Below are 18,580 nucleotides of genomic sequence, written 5' to 3' on the forward strand. Positions count from 1 at the left end.
TAGAGATGCTGCGAGGAAGGCTAAGGCCCAGCTGGAATCGAGTCTGGCAAGGGATGCAAAGGACAACAGGAAGGGCTTCTTCAAATACATCAGCAGCAAGAGGAGGACCAGGGAAAGTGTGGGCCCGCTACTGAATGGGGYGGGGCTCTGGTGACAAGGGACACAGAGAAGGCAGAATTACTGAATGTCTTCTTTGCTTCAGTCTTCACTGCTAAGGGCAGCCCCCAGGAATCCCAGAGCCTGGACATGAGGGAGAAAGTCTGGAGAAGGGAAGACTTTCGTTTGGTTGAGGAGGAGAGGATTAGAGACCTTCTGGGCAGGTTAGACATCCACAAATCCATGGGCCCAGAGGGGATGCACCCTCAGGTACCGAGGGAGTTGGCGGATGTTGTTGCCAGGCCGCTCTCCATCATCTTTGAAAGGTCCTGGAGAACTGGAGAGATGCCTGAGGACTGGGAGAAAGCCAATGTCACTCCAGTCTTCAAAAAGGGCAAGAAGGAGGACCCAGGCAACTATAGGCCAGACAGCCTCACCTCCATCCCTGGAAAGGTGATGGAACAGCTCATCCTGSATGTCATCTCCAGGCATATGGAGGAAAAAAATGTGATCAGGAGTAGTCAGCATGGATTCACCAAGGGGAAATCCTGCTTAACCAATCTGATAGCCTTCTGTGATGGAAGGACTGGCTGGTAGAGGTGGGGCGAGCAGTGGACATTGTGTACCTTGACTTCAGCAAGGTTTTCCACACTGTCTCCCATAACATCCTCCTAGAGAAGCTCAGGAAGTGTGGGTTAAACGAGTGGACAGTGAGGTGGATTGAGAACTGGCTGAAAGGCAGAGCTCAGAGGGTCGTCATCAGTGGCGTGGAGTCCAGCTGAAGGCCTGTGGCTAGTGGAGTTCCCCCAGGGCTCAGTACTGGGTCCCAGCCTGTTCAACTTCTTCATCAATGACCTGGATGAGGGGACAGAGTGCCTCCTCAGCAAGTTTGCTGATGATACCAAGYTGGGAGGAGTGGCTGACACACCTGATGGCTGTGCTGCCATTCAGAGAGACCTGGACAGGCTGGAGAGCTGGGCAGAGAGGAACCTTGTGAGGTTCAACAAGGGCAAATGCAGAGTCCTGCACCTAGGGAGAAATAACCCTAGGCACCAGTACAAGGTGGGGGCTGACCTGCTGGAGAGCAGCCCTGCAGAGAAGGACGTGGGAGTGCTGGTGGATGACAAGTTGACAATGAGCCAGCAATGTGCCCTTGTGGCCAAGAAGGCCAATGGTCTCCTGGGGTGCATTGGGAAGGGTGTTGCCAGCAGGTCGAGGGAGCTGATCCTGCCCTTCTACTCAGCCCTGGGGAGGCCTCATCTCGAGTACTGTGTCCAGTTCTGGGCTCCCCAGGACAAGACAGGCGTGGAGCTACTGGAGAGAGTCCATGCATAGGGCTACGAAGATGATCCGAGGGCTGGAGCACCTGCCCTATGAGGAACAGCTGCAAGAGCTGGGCCTGTTCAGCCTGGGGAAGAGAAGACTGAGGGGGGATCTGATCAATATCTATAAGTACCTGAAGGGAGGGTGTCAGGGGGATGGGGACAAACTCTTTTCAGTTGTCCCATGTGACAGGACAAGAGGCAATGGGCAGAAATTGAAGCACAGGAAGTTCCGCCTGACCGTGAGGGGGAATTTCTTCMCTGKGAGAGTGACAGAGCACTGGACCAGGTTGCCCAGAGAGGTTGTGGAGTCTCCTTCTCTGGAGATCTTCAAGGCCCACCTGGTGCAACCCTGTCTACCATGCTCTAGGTGACCCTGCTGAGGGGGGAGGTTGGACTARAYGATCTCCAGAGGTCCCTTCCAACCTTACTGATTCTATGAKTCTATGWTTAACCTGGAGGTGTATGAATAGCTCTTCAGGCCTCAGTGACTCCACTGAGCTCATTTTAGGTCCTCATTTATAGGCCTCTAATGCCATCTGAGATGTCCTCTGCCCTTGCCTGGAAAAATATGACGCAGGTTTTACAGGAGACTCACATCCTTCTGGTGCAGCAATTCGAAGCCASATAGCAAACCCTAAGAAATCCCAAACGACCCTAAAGAACTATGGCAGAGAAATTGCATCAGATTTTAGGCATACACTGGATTGCAGTTGGAGCTCAAATATCAGCTTGAATGGAAATATCTATATTTAGCACCTAGATGCTGCAATCTCAGACCATGTTTCTTCACATCCCCTGCAACTGTTATAAAAAAAATCTTCATTGCAATTATACCTTCTCTCATACGCACACACATATATACTCTGCATCCCTCTACCAAGCAAATCCAAGGTCTTGACAGCTGCTTTCCTGTTGAAAGAGAAAGCAATGACTCAGAGGAAGCTGTGTTTAACTTATTTAATTAGGGTACATAGACAAATAGGGCAAAGAAATCATCAGAAGGCATAAAGGCCAATCTTTCTCCTGGAAGTCTCAATACACACACCAACACACAKTTCCCAGGAAGTCTTCCCTGGGAATTCAATTCTGTGGATTAATTGAAAATGCTTCTGCTTTTTTACTATTTACCTAAAAAAAAAACAAAAAAGAAAAAAAAACACACTATACTTCAAAAAGCCAACAGTGTATTTTTTCTTCATAGAAAGTGTATTACTCACATATAGAGGAAAAAAAAATGTGAAAGWTTACTTGCAACATCAAGTTATCTCCAGGGTAACAATATCCATTAGGAAAACACTGAGGTGGAAATGCCACAGTAAAATGTACCTTGAGCCTCAATCCAGGTGAGAACTGTAATGCATGAAATCAATAGGACTTAGCCATCTGATTTGAGTTAGGACCATGCATTAGCGATGCTCTAACAGGAACTRAAGTAAACATCTGCTTAAGTGCTTTACTAAGTCACAGCCTTTTTGCCGTGGTTCGCAAACCACGCCACGCAGATCACTGCGGGCGCAGGTGAGCCCTCACTTTTGTTAAGGCACACACTCGCCCAGCTCAGCTTCACAGCGGTCCTCAGAGCAAGAGCCAACACTGCATGCCTGTCATCCCCCCACACCAATGCTCTCCCGTGAAAGCCTTTCCTTTTCCTTATGAAAACAGATTAAAAAATCTCCCAAGGATACAAGAGAGAATCAGACAAAACTCAGCTGCCCAGCCCTGCCAGCCATACACGCAAAAGTAACCTTCCACAGGTCATGACTTGGAAATCYACTTCTCGCACTTCCATTCACCTCAAGTCAGAGGTGGCTGCAGAGCCAAAATTATATACTATTTTTCTTGTTCAGTCTTCAATAACTGAAAYGTAAAAGGTAACAGGTCAGGGGCCAAACCTACAGCACGTTGAGCAATGCTCAGGTTCTCTGGATTTCAAGCCCATTAAGAATCTGTTCATTCAGTACCAAGGTTTGAGAGAGMAGCTTTCCATACAGAAGGATATATTTTTACAGCCTGACAGGCAGCTGTCTTCATGGGAGCCATAGGGCAGTTCAACAGAAAGGGGAGTGTGCTAGTCAAAGTGAGGGAGAAGATCAGAATTTACCATTAGAGAGAGCAATCTCAGAGATGGAGGGATGAAAGAGTAGATCTTTTGAATACATTTTTTGAAGAGTGGTTCAACTGGAAAATGTTACTTTCCTACCGCTCAGGAYACCCAAAAGCATCTGTCACTGTATGTAAGTATATCTATGTGCGTATGTCAGATCTAAATGACACAGTTAGACACCATAATACCTTGACCTTGTTGTTGTGTTCAGTGTGAATATCCAAAGAAGCACTGTCTTAATGACACTGAAAATGAAAAATATTAGCTCAGGAAGTGTGGGTTAGACAAGTGGACAGTGAGGTGGACTGAGAACTGGCTGAAAGGCAGAGCTCAGAGGGTCGTCATCAGTGGCATGGAGTCYAGCTGGAGGCCTGTGGCTAGTGGAGTTCGCCAGGGCTTGAGCAGGGAGGCTGGACTAGATGATCTCCAGAGGTCCATTCCAACCTCAACCCATTCTGTGYTTCTGTGATTAAGAGAATATCAAACTCAAGATCTTCTATTACATTTCACTTTCAAAGCAGAAAGTTAAAATCAAAACTCCTTCAGATACTTAAACTATTTCAAGCATTATAAAACCTACAAGCCTTAGAAAGGTCATTTGACCTACTTGTGTTTAAAGTGCACTGTAATTAAGAAGATACATATTTCCTCCTGTGGTTTTCTAGGGTGAATTGCATAAGTTAGAATAAACTCAGTAGCAATAAATCAGGCCAAATTTTGCTCTCAAGCCTAAGTAAAGTCTATTGTAATTAAGCATGGTCTATTTTCTGAAGTCAGTGGAGCTTTTCACATGTTTACCATTTGGCACACACTCACACATCTTGCCTCAAAACTGAATCACATTTCAATGAGGTTACTCCAGCCTCATTTGGGCTAGGTAAAGGTGGAATTTGCTAAGTAGAACCATTAATAATTCCAAGCCATTGTACTTGATCAAATTCTTCCATATTATCAATTCCCTCATCTAAGACTATCAATTTAATAAATTATATTTTTGCACCTGTTAAGAAATCTTGCTAATTATAAACGGCATTTGGATGCTAGTAACTCTACCAGCATTTTTTCCCCTTGAACACAGCAAATTCTACAGCTTTTGACATTGTTCTATTTATTACTCTTACTACAATTCTTTATTATGCATATAGTGCCACTAAAATTAACAGATATTTATGAGATAAGGTGCAACCTATTCTTATTTAGGCTGGCAGAAAATAGCTCATATCATCCTGTGAAATAAGAGATTTAATATTAAATGGAATTTCAGGTCAAAATGTGAAGCCTCTACTCTCTCTTTGTTCACAGATACTGTTCAGAGGAGTGTATCAGTTCACCTGCAGATAGTAAGAGCCCACTCTTTACACCGGATTTTTGGGTTGTACTGCAGTGGAGAGAGACAAAGGAGAAAGGAAGAAAAGGAGATAAGGAGGAAAGGATAGCTCTGAATTCAAACATTTTATTTTGAGTATAAAAYACATGGCATATGATCAGTCTGGCAAAAAAAGCCCAACTCTGCAGCCACTGAGATACAACGCAGCGTCGTGTCAGCGGGAGCACAATGTCAAATCCTGCGCCTACCGCCAGGTCCCAAAAGGTCCTCATTAGCAACAGCATATGGCTCGCAGACCAAAACACAGGATTTTCAGGAAATGCCACACATATAGGCATTCAGGCAAGGGAGAGCCCCAAATGCAAACTTCTCCCATTTACTGCCATAAATATTTTTCCATTTAAAAAACTAAGTATATTGCCTTAATTGCAGTGAGCCTTCTCAGCTAAATTCCTTTCCTACTACTAGATTCATGAGAAGATCTGAGTGAGATATGTAGTAATTAAAAATGAAGGAGACAAAATTGGTTAAGCACATTGCTTACTGTTAAGAAGTAATGGAGCAATTCAACCAGTTTGGACTTTACCAAAGAAGGCTCTTTGCCCGTGGCCTCCCCACTGCACCCACCTTTTCTCAGTGTATGTGCTATAACTTGAAGCTGCACAGTCAGGTGTGTGGAGAGGACATCTTAGCTGTGAAGCAGAGAAGACCTACRAAGTACTTTTTAGTACTCTTCAGTACTTTACCTTTAGGAGCAGTAAACATCTCCTTTTGCCCAGCCAAGATCCCTGCTGCACGTCTGACGTGCCTCTTTCTAGCAGCCCTTGCTACTGTGATATGCCAGTGTCAAAAATATGACTCTTCTCTAAACAAACACAAGCACAAAGGAAAGAAATGGGCAAATTGTTGCTTTTTGCACAAGGCACACAGAGTCTGACACAACCATGCAGTAGCCCATAGGGAGGTCACCCTTCTCTGTGAGGGGGAGCCTTCAGCCTTGCTGTCTACACAACATGCAAAACAGCAAAACCACAGGCTGCCCTTTGGGCAAGGAGATAAGAAAAAAATGTGTAGAATTTCCTTCTGGACAGGGATGAAATATATAAATAAAGGGGCATTTTTTCACAGGGTATTGCAAGCAAACTACCATCCTGTGGAGCTTCTTCTGCCACCTAGGAAGGCCCATGTCAAGGATTGCTTCCTGGTGGTACATCATGAAACACCACAGTAATGCCRTACAGTATGCAGTACATCATACAACATCACAAGTATCTGCCATGCAAGGTTCCTTCTTTCTCTCTACCTCCCATCTTCACGGGAAAGATTTGGAGGGGAAGGTAGCAGGAGAGGAAGACAGGTCATTGGTTAATATCTATGCTGCTCTCTGTTCATGGCAAGAAAAAGGCAAAAAAAAAAAAAAAGCCATCTAATACTCAGATCATAAAACAGTCAAAATATTATAGTCTTTTCTCTGCTTAACCTCATGATCAGTCCTCAGAGAAGCCTGTCTTCTCTGCAGGTAAGTAAGTTTTGCCCAATATGCTTTTGAAGACCCCCAAAAGGTCTGAATCCTAACATACATTTCCAAGTCTGCAGCCATTTCAGGAAGTGCCAGCAGTCACTCTCAGCGGGTAACAGTCAGCTGGGCACTGCAGGGAGGCACACACTTCAAACCGCAGCATAGCACAGAGATATCCAGCCTAATTTTAAATGGGTTCATTTGGGGAAAAAAAAAGGAAAAAAAAAGAAAAAAAGAAAAGAAAAAAAGCAGTAAAACACAGCTTCCTGAAAATCTGCACATCTCAAGACACCAGCTGAGCTCTGGTTCCAGTGAAGCTCCCGAGTTAATACATTTTTAGCAGTTTCAAGTATCTCTGCACTTACTGAAGACCACAGTCTAGACGTATTTACAGAGATGATTTGAGATATTTAACATATTGTTATATCATATTTTGAATTCCTAGCTCAGGCACAATTTAAAGCGAATGACTGCTGAGCATTTGGAAGTGCAAGAGGTTCACACAGTATTCTCAGGATCCAAAATTAATGACAGCCTGCAAGTCACTTCTATTTTCAAGAGCAGTAAAGACCAATATTGGATATTCTCAAGTGGTGGGAGCTGCTGAACAGATGAAAACAACTGCAAACACTACATCATGAAGACAGCTGTGGTGGCAAATGTGTTCCAAAAAAAACACATTCTCACCCAGATTCCTCTATATTCACTGTGTCCTAACTGCCACTGAAGACCACTGAGGACTGTGCCAACCTTAGGTAGAAAAAAAAAATCCTAGGTGCTAATGCTGCTTTAAAATTGCAGCCCTTTTTTAAGTGTAGGGACACAGACAGCTATCTCTCAGGACTACTAGATCTCATCCAAAACTTCTAAAGACAACAGATCTCTGAAGAAGGACATTGTGCTACCTGTGGTGATTGTCCTGTGGTCGCCCAGCTCTGCAGGCTGACGTACTGGAAGAGACACCTAAGAGAGTCCAAGGCTCCACCAAATGCCAGGAGTGAGCCCAAATGCCAGGCTGTTCTGGCCACAGGGCAGGACCTACAAGATGTAGCACAATCTGAACAAGTTCGTAGAATGACCAGAAAGACTCAAGGGATATTACATACTTGCAGTACKTCTGGAGAGGCCTTGGGATGAAAAAATACTAGGCCTATGAGAAAAGGAAAAGAATACATCTCTAAAAGCCATTAATTATTTTATAAGATATGTACACAACCCCTGGCAAAGTCTATACTATAAATCTTGCTCTGCACACAATCCGCTGAGAACATGTGTTGCAACAGCCCCAAATACACGACTCTTCACTTTTCCCTCAGCTATAGTAATTTTTACTTTTAGCTTAGGATGTCCTTGGTCCAGTTGCCAATGTTGCCAGATGAGACAAAAGCCACCCCCCAGGGAACATGAGAAGTCAGGAAGGAGCTGTCTGTTCTCTGCAGGATTCCTCACCGACAACAGACCCCTGGGGGGAAWGTCTAAAGAGCTGGAGTGCAATCACTTTCAAAAGCTGCCTCTCCCGGTATACCCCACCCACTGACGAATGGGCTGTCAGGAGAACTGTACTCTCATTCAAATATTTTGCAGTAAAAACCAGCATGTTTGGCCAAATGGGAGAGATGTCCCCCACACATTCCTAGAGTGATTGACTGTTTTTGATGGAATCATGTTTTCAACCTTAAAGAAAGGATCGGTTCCTCTTAAAACAAAGGCAAAAGACCTTAWGATGCTAAAACTAAAGACTTTTGCCATCAGAATATAGCCAGACATCTTCTGAAGCCAGACTCTACTACGGAGTTGGGGGGGGAGAGAAAAAGATAAAACTACACTAACTCTTTGCTGCACTCCCAAGAGCCTAGAGCATTGACACTGAAGGGCTCAGTAGAAAGAGTTGACTATTTAATTGCTTCTTGAGCCAGCTGAGTTGCCACAAGACTTGCAGAAATACTACAAGAAGGAGATGCATCTGCTGAGATTAGTCTTTTGGTGTATTTAGCAGAAGGCTATATTTTTGTATACAATATCACAGCCAGTCTCCTGGGAAAAGTTTTCTCCTTGTCTAACAGGTGGCCAAATGTGAGAAACCCAGAAACTCATCTGTTGTTATTAAACAGTTGAATTTTAACTGAAATTGATTTAAGACCAGAGAAGGACACACATATGAGTAGAGATGAAAAAGTAATTGCACCACTTCTTGAAAAGTGCAGCAGATGTAATGCTGCTGGACCCTAAGCCTCAAAAGGTTAAAAAAGAAATAGTCAATATCAGAAAAAATTAATTTTGGCCATACACCTTGGGGTACACAAAAAGTGGTTGTGCAGCAGARGGGTGTAATACAATCTGCTCTTTTATAGTGAAGACAGCAAAAGCATCAGACTTAAAATACAGCAAGAGGAAAAAAAAAGAGAAAAAAATGCAATAGGAGGGATAATGAATAGAATTGAACAGATGAGCAACTAGCTGGAGCAGCTGTGGACTTTGATCACTGGATGTGACCAAAGTGATGAAGTGAATCCAGCCCAGGGTCAGCCAAAGATATGGCTATTATAGCTATTTTGATGGAGGGTGAACTAAGGGATCACTTAAGTTGATTCTCAGCTCTCTAGTTTTGCAATTGAATAATGAATCCTAAGGATAAACAGAGAACCCACATGTAAAACCTCAGCAGCTAAGCACAAGTACCAGGAATGACAGAGGCAGCTTCTTAGATAACTCTTGCAAGCAGTCAGAAATCTTCTGGTCATCATCAGTGTTATGGAAAACATTTATGGGCTCTAGGCTGGAACACATGCAGTAATGAAATGAACAATAAACCTTTAGAGGAGAAGTGTCAGAAGTGAATAAAAACTCACCTCTTCTACAGTAAAAATGAAAGAACTTTGCCATTATTTATCCAGCTTGGCAGATACAATAATTTATAGCTCATGATACAAATTGCTGACGAAGTAAAGCTGCTAGGATCGGTCTTGAAGAGAATTGCTAGAGCAAGGAAGTGTGATAGGAAACAGCATTCAGCTTGGGAAGCTAAAAGAGAGTGAGGGAACAGTTCAAATACGTTTGCAGAGCAGTTGTTTATTTACGTCCCCAGATGCAAAAAAGAAATATTTCAGCACACAAAAAAAAAAGGGACCAAGTGACATGAGAGCACTCCAAGTTGTTAAAAAATATATCCCTCTAAAAGCCTAAAATGAAAAAAGCTTCATCATGGAAATAACTCAGGTAAATAAGGTATTTATCATTACCTATGCATTCTGCTGATTAGACAAATAATGCTGGCATCCTCAGGTACCAAGCATGCAAACACCACGCCAGTGTGATGGTAGCTAGAATTAAACTTACAGTATGGCAGCTCAAGACAAGCAACCACAGCTCTTCAGAGGATGTTGCAGTGGACATAGCTTGACTGTGAGTTAGCGTACAAGGATTCCTACCACAGATATTAGTGAGTTATACAACTACCCTGCACAGACAGTCCCTGCTCCACAGCTCTGAGGCAAGGGGAAGGGCTGGARGGGAAAAAAAGACCCAGAAGTGAAGGACTAATTCAGGGACATTCAGGATATCACTGATAGAGCTAAGGAGATCCATATCACCTGAGTCACAACCCACTAGTCCCTCCACGGGACTTTGCCGGTGTCAGTACCATAAGGTTAAACAACACAAACAGCTAGGTTTGTAAAATGAAAAGTGCCAACATACTGCATTCCTTCCCTTTCACGGGGTCGGGTAATCCAGAGCATTCCACTGACGGATTCGGGACAGCCACCCTCCATCTGGAGCCACTGCTGTCGCACTCTGTGTACTCGAAGTGGTAATCTGTCTGCAAACAATCACAAAGAGTTTCAGTTTCATCATAACATTTGCATATTAAGCTCATTAATCAAGACTGGGATTAGCAAGCTCAGTTATAATTAAACCAGAAAGGAAGTATTTGGCACAGAACATACTGTGAGACACTCTCCCTGCTTTGAGGATCATCCTCTAGCATCGCAGAGCAAGCACAAAGCACACCGGGTGCCATGCAGCACACATGCTAAGGTGGGATTTGCAAAAGCTCCATGGAGAGAGGCACAAATTCCAATAGAATTTTTCTCCCTAGTCTCTTCAGGAAGGATTAATCCCAAACWGTGAGCTATTGCGGTATCCGGTCACTATCTGGCCTACACTAGCCCCTTAGGCTTCTTCCATGGTCAATGGAGCAAGCTACCTCCAGGCCACAAGTCATCCCACGCTGAGTCAGAGGCCTAAGACAGTGGGATGTATCACCTTCCTCTCTGCACTGATATCAGAGGAAGCCCATACAAGTCAGGTGAGATGAACTCAGTACTAGGATACTGCTGAAAATACCATGCAGGGTCAGCTCTGAGGAGTACCCCAAGGCAGAACAATGGTGTGAGGAGAGACCATTCCCATACTCCTTTTGACTTAGATAAGGCCTTGAGTAGTCTGAGTAAGAAGCATTATGAATTTCCTAGCATTAGCTAGGACAGAACCTTAGCTATTGATTTTATTAACAACGTTGATTCAGATCCTAGATACAGTCTAGATTTGCACCTTTTTTAGTTTTGACTTTATAGCTTTGTTTCCACATTCATAACCTTTCAAATTCATTTAATCTCTGATTTGTTCAGAATAAACCTGAGGAACTTCTCATTTTTGAACTGGTYAGGTATCAAGAAAGACTTAGGGTTAAACTGGCAGAATTGGTGTATACTTTTCTTCAGAAGAAACAGATGTACATTAAAAAGATATATTCTGGCAAGCTCCATAAGGTGTCTCCACATGGGATAGGCCACTTTCAGCTGTATTTGCATTCAAGAGAGGGTGGCCATAGGACTATTTCAGACATCTGCAGCAGCAGGGATGAGCAGATAATCCACATCTTTGAAACACTTCCTTCTCTCCACTGGCTACAAAGGGAGACAAGCCACATAGTTTGGATGGAGATTTCTCCATTTTCTCAGGCAAACTCCACCACCAGAGTAACAGCTCCCCATGCTCATCCCTGATGACACTGTATGGCCCTGCCTGACCCATAAAAGTAACACAGAAAATTGTGGGCATGAGGAAAAATGGGATTAGAGCTTCAGCTAGGGGCTTAGAGGATTGCTTGGCTTTAGGGCAGACCTGGTGGACCCATGAGGCAAACCTCACAGTTTGGTGTTCCTTCCATTTTACCTGGCTTCCCCTGGCAGCAAGTCACAGTGGGGTAAGGTAGTGTTGGTGACAGCAGCCCGAAGCAGCCCAGGGCACAAGCATGGCCACACCTTGCAGGAGAGCTGCTCCTCAGCTAAGGTATCTCACTCTCACTGCRGCAAAACCCATCCGAGAGGCAGCACAAATCAGCTTTCCTAAAGATCTGCGCTGCTGTGACTGCAGGCATCAGTCCCTAAACCATGCTGCCCTAGAGAAGCAGGTCCTCCATACACATTAGGATTATTCCATGGGTAACTTTTCCCTGTTCTTTTTATGACCTCTTGCTGTTGTGACAGCCCACACAGTGCAGGAAAAGACGGGGGAATCAAGTGGATAAAGACAGAACCATGTTGGCTTTCAAACAGATTAGTTCAKCCCCACAAATATTCAGCTGACTTGCAAGGAAAAGACTTGAAATTCTCCTCTTATTCACTTATAGAAAAAGAAATGATGTGGAAATTAATATTTCTTCTACTGTTAAAAGAGCTTTCCAGAGATCTCTTGCTGTTAATAAAGGTCTTCCTGAACATTATTACAGCCTTTGGTATTTTACATCAAACTGCAAATAAAATTCTGATTGCTCTGGAGTTAATAATTTTATGGTTCAATAAATATATTTGTGGCCCAACTAACAGTTTAAAAACACAACTAACAGTACACTGGAAAGGAAAAATATTTGTCTCAAAAATAAAGYAAAGCATAAGAAAATACTATCAAATCCAGAGCTACAAGTGAAATATGTTACAGCATACTCTCAAGACTATGAATTTACTCAATTAAAATTTGCATTTTCCCCTTTTCATCTTTTATGTAGTCCTCAAGGAACAGCAAAAACAATCTATAATCACCTGCTTATTGAAACCTACCTATAAGGCAACCAGAATTCAGAAATCACAGATCTGTAATACATCCATCTCATAGTTCTTAGCACATAAGAAAAAAAAGATCTATTAAATTAAATATCCAAAACCAAAGTAAAGCAAAGAAAAGGATATTGAAAACCTCTGAATCTGACTCACATTCAGACATCCTCTTCTTTTGATTTCATATCAGGTCAACAAAACTATCAACAGCTGTTTGGTGTCAGYCATCCAGGTCACTGTCTCGGCAACGCTCTCCAAACACACCTCCAAGATGTTTACCTAGCACGCAACCCCTTTGCAGCAAAGCTAGGGCCAGCAGGAGGGTAGGGAGAGGAATCTCAGACATGGCGCAGATGGGAGGGGAGCTGTGCCATAGAGTACTGTGCAGTGAAGAAACATCCTGAGTTGCATTATCAGAATGTCATTTTACAACTAGAGATTCAAAACTCAGGTGAGTTGCAAAAATGATTAAGAAAAATGTTTTTCTGCTCTCCTTCCAAATTCAAGTGGAAAAGTTAGGTCAGTATCTCTCCCCTTCTCTCCACAGAAACCTTTAGCTGGTCAGATGTGGTTTCCAGGAGAGATGGAACCAACAGATGTCCTTCCCTCTGGCCACTTACTCCTGTCTGTGGCTAGCCATGTCCACAGAGGAGCCTCAAGAGTCACACRGGAGGTTATGCAGCATAACTAAGTTCTTAAGTGGGCTCTTTTCATGAGTTTTGCCTCAACCATGCTCAGTTCCCTCATGGAAGAGATGGATTATTTTCTGTAATCTATCACGCTTTCATCCTAACTGTATGTCCAAATATCACTCCAAGGACTATGTTCTTCTTCTGATAATTAACTGTAATCGACATTGCAAATGAAATTCTGTACTTGATTACACATGCGTAGCTCAAAACTCTCCACCAGCCACCATCACCACCACCTTCTCTCCTGTGCTATAGCTTTACCAACAAACAACCGTTAAGGGAAGGGTTGTATCTCTATTTTAAAATCAGGACGTTATCTCCACTGCAGTTAAAGGCATGACAGCAGMTCACAGCTTTAGCTGCACCACTGGCCAACTTCAAACTAGCCAGCTTGGCTACTTATAGCAGGTCAGCTGTAACTGCAGTGAGCTCGGGCTCACCTAAATGATCCAGCATCCTGAGTAGGTTTTGCAGCCGTGGTGACACTGTTCTCAGGACCCAGACGAGCTCTGATATATCCACACAAGCTGGATCTATGCCTTGATTGCAGCACAGGCATAACCACAAAGCCAACGTGATGTATGTGAGCGCTGGAGATCACCCATTAACACTGGCTTACCAGGCTCAGAGTCTCTAATCTGCCCCAGCAATTTGAACTTCCAAATATAGTAGGTTGATGGAGGAGTCTTCACCATGTCATGGGACTCCTACAACTTTTCTGCATCTCATTGAAAAATGCAGTTCCATTATTTTGTGAWTTTGTCTTCTCCCTGATTGAATTGCCTAAGAAATTTCTTCATCCAACAGTTTTCTGAAATGRATTTTAAGGTAAATCCATTGCTATTTATCACTTGTTGCCAGCTCTTACACACCTTTTTCCTGTAATGTTTTTTTCCCTGCTATCATCCAGGCATATAGTATCTTTAAATTTGGCCACGATCTGTTTTTATTTTAGTTGTAGGTCTGACTCGTTTCATTACTTTTCTGGGATTGGCCTTAATGTTCTAAAATGTCCCTTCCCCAGTTCAGCTGTCATTTCCTACGGTATTTTTTTATTGCTCAAAATTCCTAAGTTTTGGCAAGATTGGTTTGAATTTCAGGCCCAGAGAGTAAGTTTCTGTARGAAAGTGTCTCTCAAAACCAACCAATAATACCCTGTATAGAGTTCAGTCCAAAAAAAAGAAAAAAGAAAGAAAAGCAATTTTCTAAGTGGAAAATTGATATCATTCCAAGAAGCAGATCAGAATCAATGTATAGTCTCCAGTGTTAAATTTAAAATGAATGGTTAATAGTATCCTGAAAAAACAAGAACAGGYAAGTGTGTTTGTTTTCCTTATGCTGAATTTTGCCTTATTCTTCTAGGAGAATTACTTAAATCACAGCTGTGCAGCTATGTAAAGCTGCTATAAGAAACTYCCTGATGTTCACACGTTCTCTTCGAAGGACACCGTGCACCAGCAGAAAAGCAGCCCTCRGGCATCACCCAATGTCAGTGCTGCSTGCTTACCCTTGAGASAGCAAAGACCCTGCTGGTCACAGGGAAGGGGGAGGAAAAAACAGCAGGACGTGTGCAGTGTGCTKGGTTAGAAAGCAYGGATATCATCTGGGAGACSCAGGCTGTCCCCCGCTTGCACTCTCCATGCAGACCTGTTCCCATTCCCACTCTTTACTCAGACAGGAGCTGCCTCTATCCCTTTCCACTTCATCAGAATTGATGAGAAAGAGGGAAAAAGCTCTTGCGGGCAGCTCCTGGTGCACCGAAAACCTGATCCTGGAAGAGGCCAGGAGCAATAAACGTTTCCCAGATCTGTTAGGAAATATAATGTAATGCAATATAATAGCAAGAGTCTTGCAATTTAACAGCTTGCTCTGCTCATGTTGCCTTCCAACCATAGACATCGTAGAGCCAAAAAGAAAGAAAAAAGAAGCTTCCACTTCCACCCTACCTGCCTCAGTGTTACCAAATAACAATTCCTGGGAGGATTGTCATTTATTCCTTCCGTGAATTTGCACTGCTTGTCCCAGCAATRCTTTTGCTTAGCTTAACTGGATTAACTGCACACAATGCTATTAAAAGATATTGTTTGCCAAAAGGGGCATCCATAATCTTTAGAGACCTATGTGCTATCTGTATTTGCATGTGCAATAGGGATTAGCTGTGCATTAAAAAAAAAAAGGCACAAAGAAAATGCCTCTTTAAAGAAATAATGGAGTCAGGAGGAGACAAGAAGGGAGTTCAACCTCATCGAGCACTCTTGTGACCCCCTGACTAATCACACTGAAAGGGAGAAAACACTGTCATTTCCCTGGTACACTGAGGTGTGATATCCCAAAGGACTGGACATCAGACATGAAAATCTCTCTGCGTGCTGGGTCCGAGCAGCTCCTGCAGCTGTATTTCCCGTGTTTGGCCTCCTTAGCACTGCTGCATTCAGAGAGAGAGCTTTCCACACGCCAGAACTATCCCTGTGCTTTCGAGAGCTGCTTGTCACTCACTTCTCCTAATTCCTGGGCTTTGAAAGAGAAGATGCRAGTTCCCATTTCTCATTAGTTTGAGGCTTCTAGCCCATCCTCATCCTTTATTGCACTCATTATTTCTAATTATATCCTCTGGCATCAGTAAATACTCCTGCTCCCTCTCCTGCTCCTATCATCCAGAGCCCACGAGTGAGCAGCACACCAATCTGTCAGCGGTGCTCTGCCACACTATTCATCCAGGCTTAACGCCCAGTTGTAAGCTTCCCCTGAACATGAACGCACTCCTCTTTAATCTCCTTTGAAATTACTTATATTAGGGCTTTTCAGCTGAAAACTTGAGCTGAGCTTTTCATTATTTCCATCTTTATTCCTAAATCCAAAATCATTTTGTACAATATGCAAAAAGTTATTTATGCGTATTCTTTCAGTTTCTCTTTCCTGACTCCTAATTTCTTTATGCCTTTTCAGCAGTGAGAAACCCAGACCTAACTGCATTACTTAGAACCCTATAAGGCAGCTGCAGATATCCACACTTTCAGAAAAATCAGGCTATTTGCATCTTGAGCCTAATTCAAGCACCAGATTTCAGCCACCAGAAGCTGAGGATGAAATGCTGGCAGAGCCATCTGTAAATTAAAGATGAACCAAAAAGAGATTTACTGAATAAAAGCCACAATTCAGCAAAAGATATATCATCAATATTTGTGAGGAATCAAAATAAATGACATTTCAGGTAAGTTTTTTATATAACCTTTTCAGGTATAACTTCCAGGAATCCAGCCCAAACACGTTAAAGTGAATGGCGAGTCCTAGGCCAGCGAGCAGTGTGATCTGCAGTGGGTAGACCTCTGCAGATTGATAGGGTAAGCTGAGAGAGCCATAAACAGCTCTGGTGGCAGGAGGACAGAGACAATCCTTATCAATGTTTAGAAATAAAGACCTGACAGAAAATGGATGAACATTTTGTCCCTGCTAAAATGAGAAAACCACTGAGTTTTCACACCAACAAGGCCAAAGGACTGTCCTCACCCATGGCTGACATGTTGCAACCTACACATCTGCAGAGGCACTGAATTTCACCTGATTCGCCTCTTTCACGACACTTACAGATCACAGCCATCTGGCCCTCAGGAGGAAAATGATATGATCTGCCTTCACCCGACCACAGGTGGACTTCATCTTGCTAAGTGCACAGCAGAGTTCAACTGCTAGGATGATGATTGGCGGGGAGGGGGAGTACGCTTCCCACTCATCTCAAGCATCTAAAATCGTACTCATTTCCCTGTCTAGTGCTGGAGGAGCTGGTGGTGACTTGCTTCAATGTGTACATAACTGTACAAACATCTCCAGTTAGGTGGGACAACCCTTCTCGGGGTGTCTCTTCACCCACCCATGACATGCTGGGCTGCCACTTCAATTTTGCATGTATTGGTGCAGTCCAGCTCCTGGTCCAACGGGCACCCACACCTTCACTGAGCCTCCTAGAAATGCTTGTCACAAAAATAATGTGTTACTACTGTCACAGAGTTYTAAAGCAAGAAATGACAGGGCTGGAAGGTTATGTAAGGAGCCGTCTAGTCAATCATCTTGTCCACCATACCTAAAGCATTCCTGGCAGAAATTTGCTTAACTTCTCATGAAACCTCCCGTGATGGATGTTACACAGCTTCCTAGGGTAACGCTCACAGTTACTGGCTAGATAAAATGATGCTAATGTGCATGGACAACTCATCAAGCAGTTAATGAAGCAGTTATCATCATCAAGAAAGCTGAGTACAAGAGCTGGGAACAAAATGTGYGGGTGAGGGCTTTACTTGTTGAAAAACGCAGTCTGAAAGGAAGGMGTTACTGCTTAAACACCCAAACAGATCCTGCGAGCGTGGCTGGCACTGGATGCTGGCCATATCTCTCCAAAAAGTTGCATTTACTRTATTCTGGACATGGTTTGCTACAGACAATTCATCCCCATACAACACACCACCACAAGCATGGAATTTCAGGGCTATACGCTGAGCAGGGTCATCTTCTGGCCTTCAGCCACCCTAGCTCTTGCTGGAACAAGTGAAGTAAGTTTTCGTGGGCCTCAGTGGGCACCAGATGGGGTCAGACACAATTATTTTACAGTGGAGACGATGTTCTTTTTAACTGTGACATTTCTCCAGCCTTTACCAAATTCCTTTCAGTAGCAGTCCAGTAATGACTCTTACCATTAYCTTATTTTTCGTTTCAGTGACCATTTTCAGCCTAAAAAGGTCAGGTCAGCCTGTAACCCTTTCACTGTGAGAAATTTATTTTCCTTTTAAATAAAACTTCAAAAACTATGTGAAGCACTAGCCAAGCCATCTTTKAAAATRTTTGAGATTATTTATTTTTGCAACCTGGAGAGAAAAGTAGTATTTAGTAAAGCAGTTGCTCTTTCATCTGGTTTCATCTGCTGCCCAGTTAAGTCAATAAAAGACATCCATTGACTCCAAAGGACTATGGGATGAATCACCATTCAAGTTTTCATCACCCTAAGTATTAGATAGCAGAAGATGGCATTACCATCCTTGCAAATAAACCCCTAAAGAAAGTGAAAGACTTTCAATATCTTATGATCATCCCATTAAATTTAATGAGTGGTRATACTCACCATACAGAATTCTACAGGTTGGTGCAAAATGTTCTGGAAAACGTTATTATTTTCAGCCAGAAAAACTGTAAGTGTGTAAGTTTCTTCAATAATAGTTTAAAAAGTTAAGAAGATTTAGGGGGGAGTTTACCTCCCCCAACCTACATGTTTCTCCTCCACTTTAGTGCCTGCACTAAAACTTGTGCTTTGAAGAACTGGATCCGTCAGAAAGGCAACTTTCCCTTTAATAGTTTTCAGCCAGAACAGCTCCCTGATATGATTCAGTACACAGCTGTGCAAATGCTAGTGCAGACATAAAGAAGAAAGTGGCAAAGAGCGGCCAARGTAGAAGGATGGAGAGGGGAAGAAGAC

General features: G+C 43.2%; 1 protein-coding gene across 1 annotated transcript in view; it reads right to left on the minus strand.

The window, feature by feature from the left end:
- Nucleotides 1-18,580, minus strand: part of ELAPOR2 (endosome-lysosome associated apoptosis and autophagy regulator family member 2) — a 101,401-nt gene that overhangs the window by 40,095 nt on the left and 42,726 nt on the right. The window contains 1 exon segment of the mRNA XM_085325770.1: nucleotides 10,068-10,188. Within this exon segment, the coding sequence (XP_085181896.1) occupies nucleotides 10,068-10,188 (121 nt within the window).

This window comes from Rhea americana, unplaced genomic scaffold, assembly GCF_003343005.1.
Source record: "Rhea americana isolate MKP2758 unplaced genomic scaffold, rheAme1 scaffold_1, whole genome shotgun sequence".
Taxonomy (NCBI): Eukaryota; Metazoa; Chordata; class Aves; order Rheiformes; family Rheidae; genus Rhea; species Rhea americana.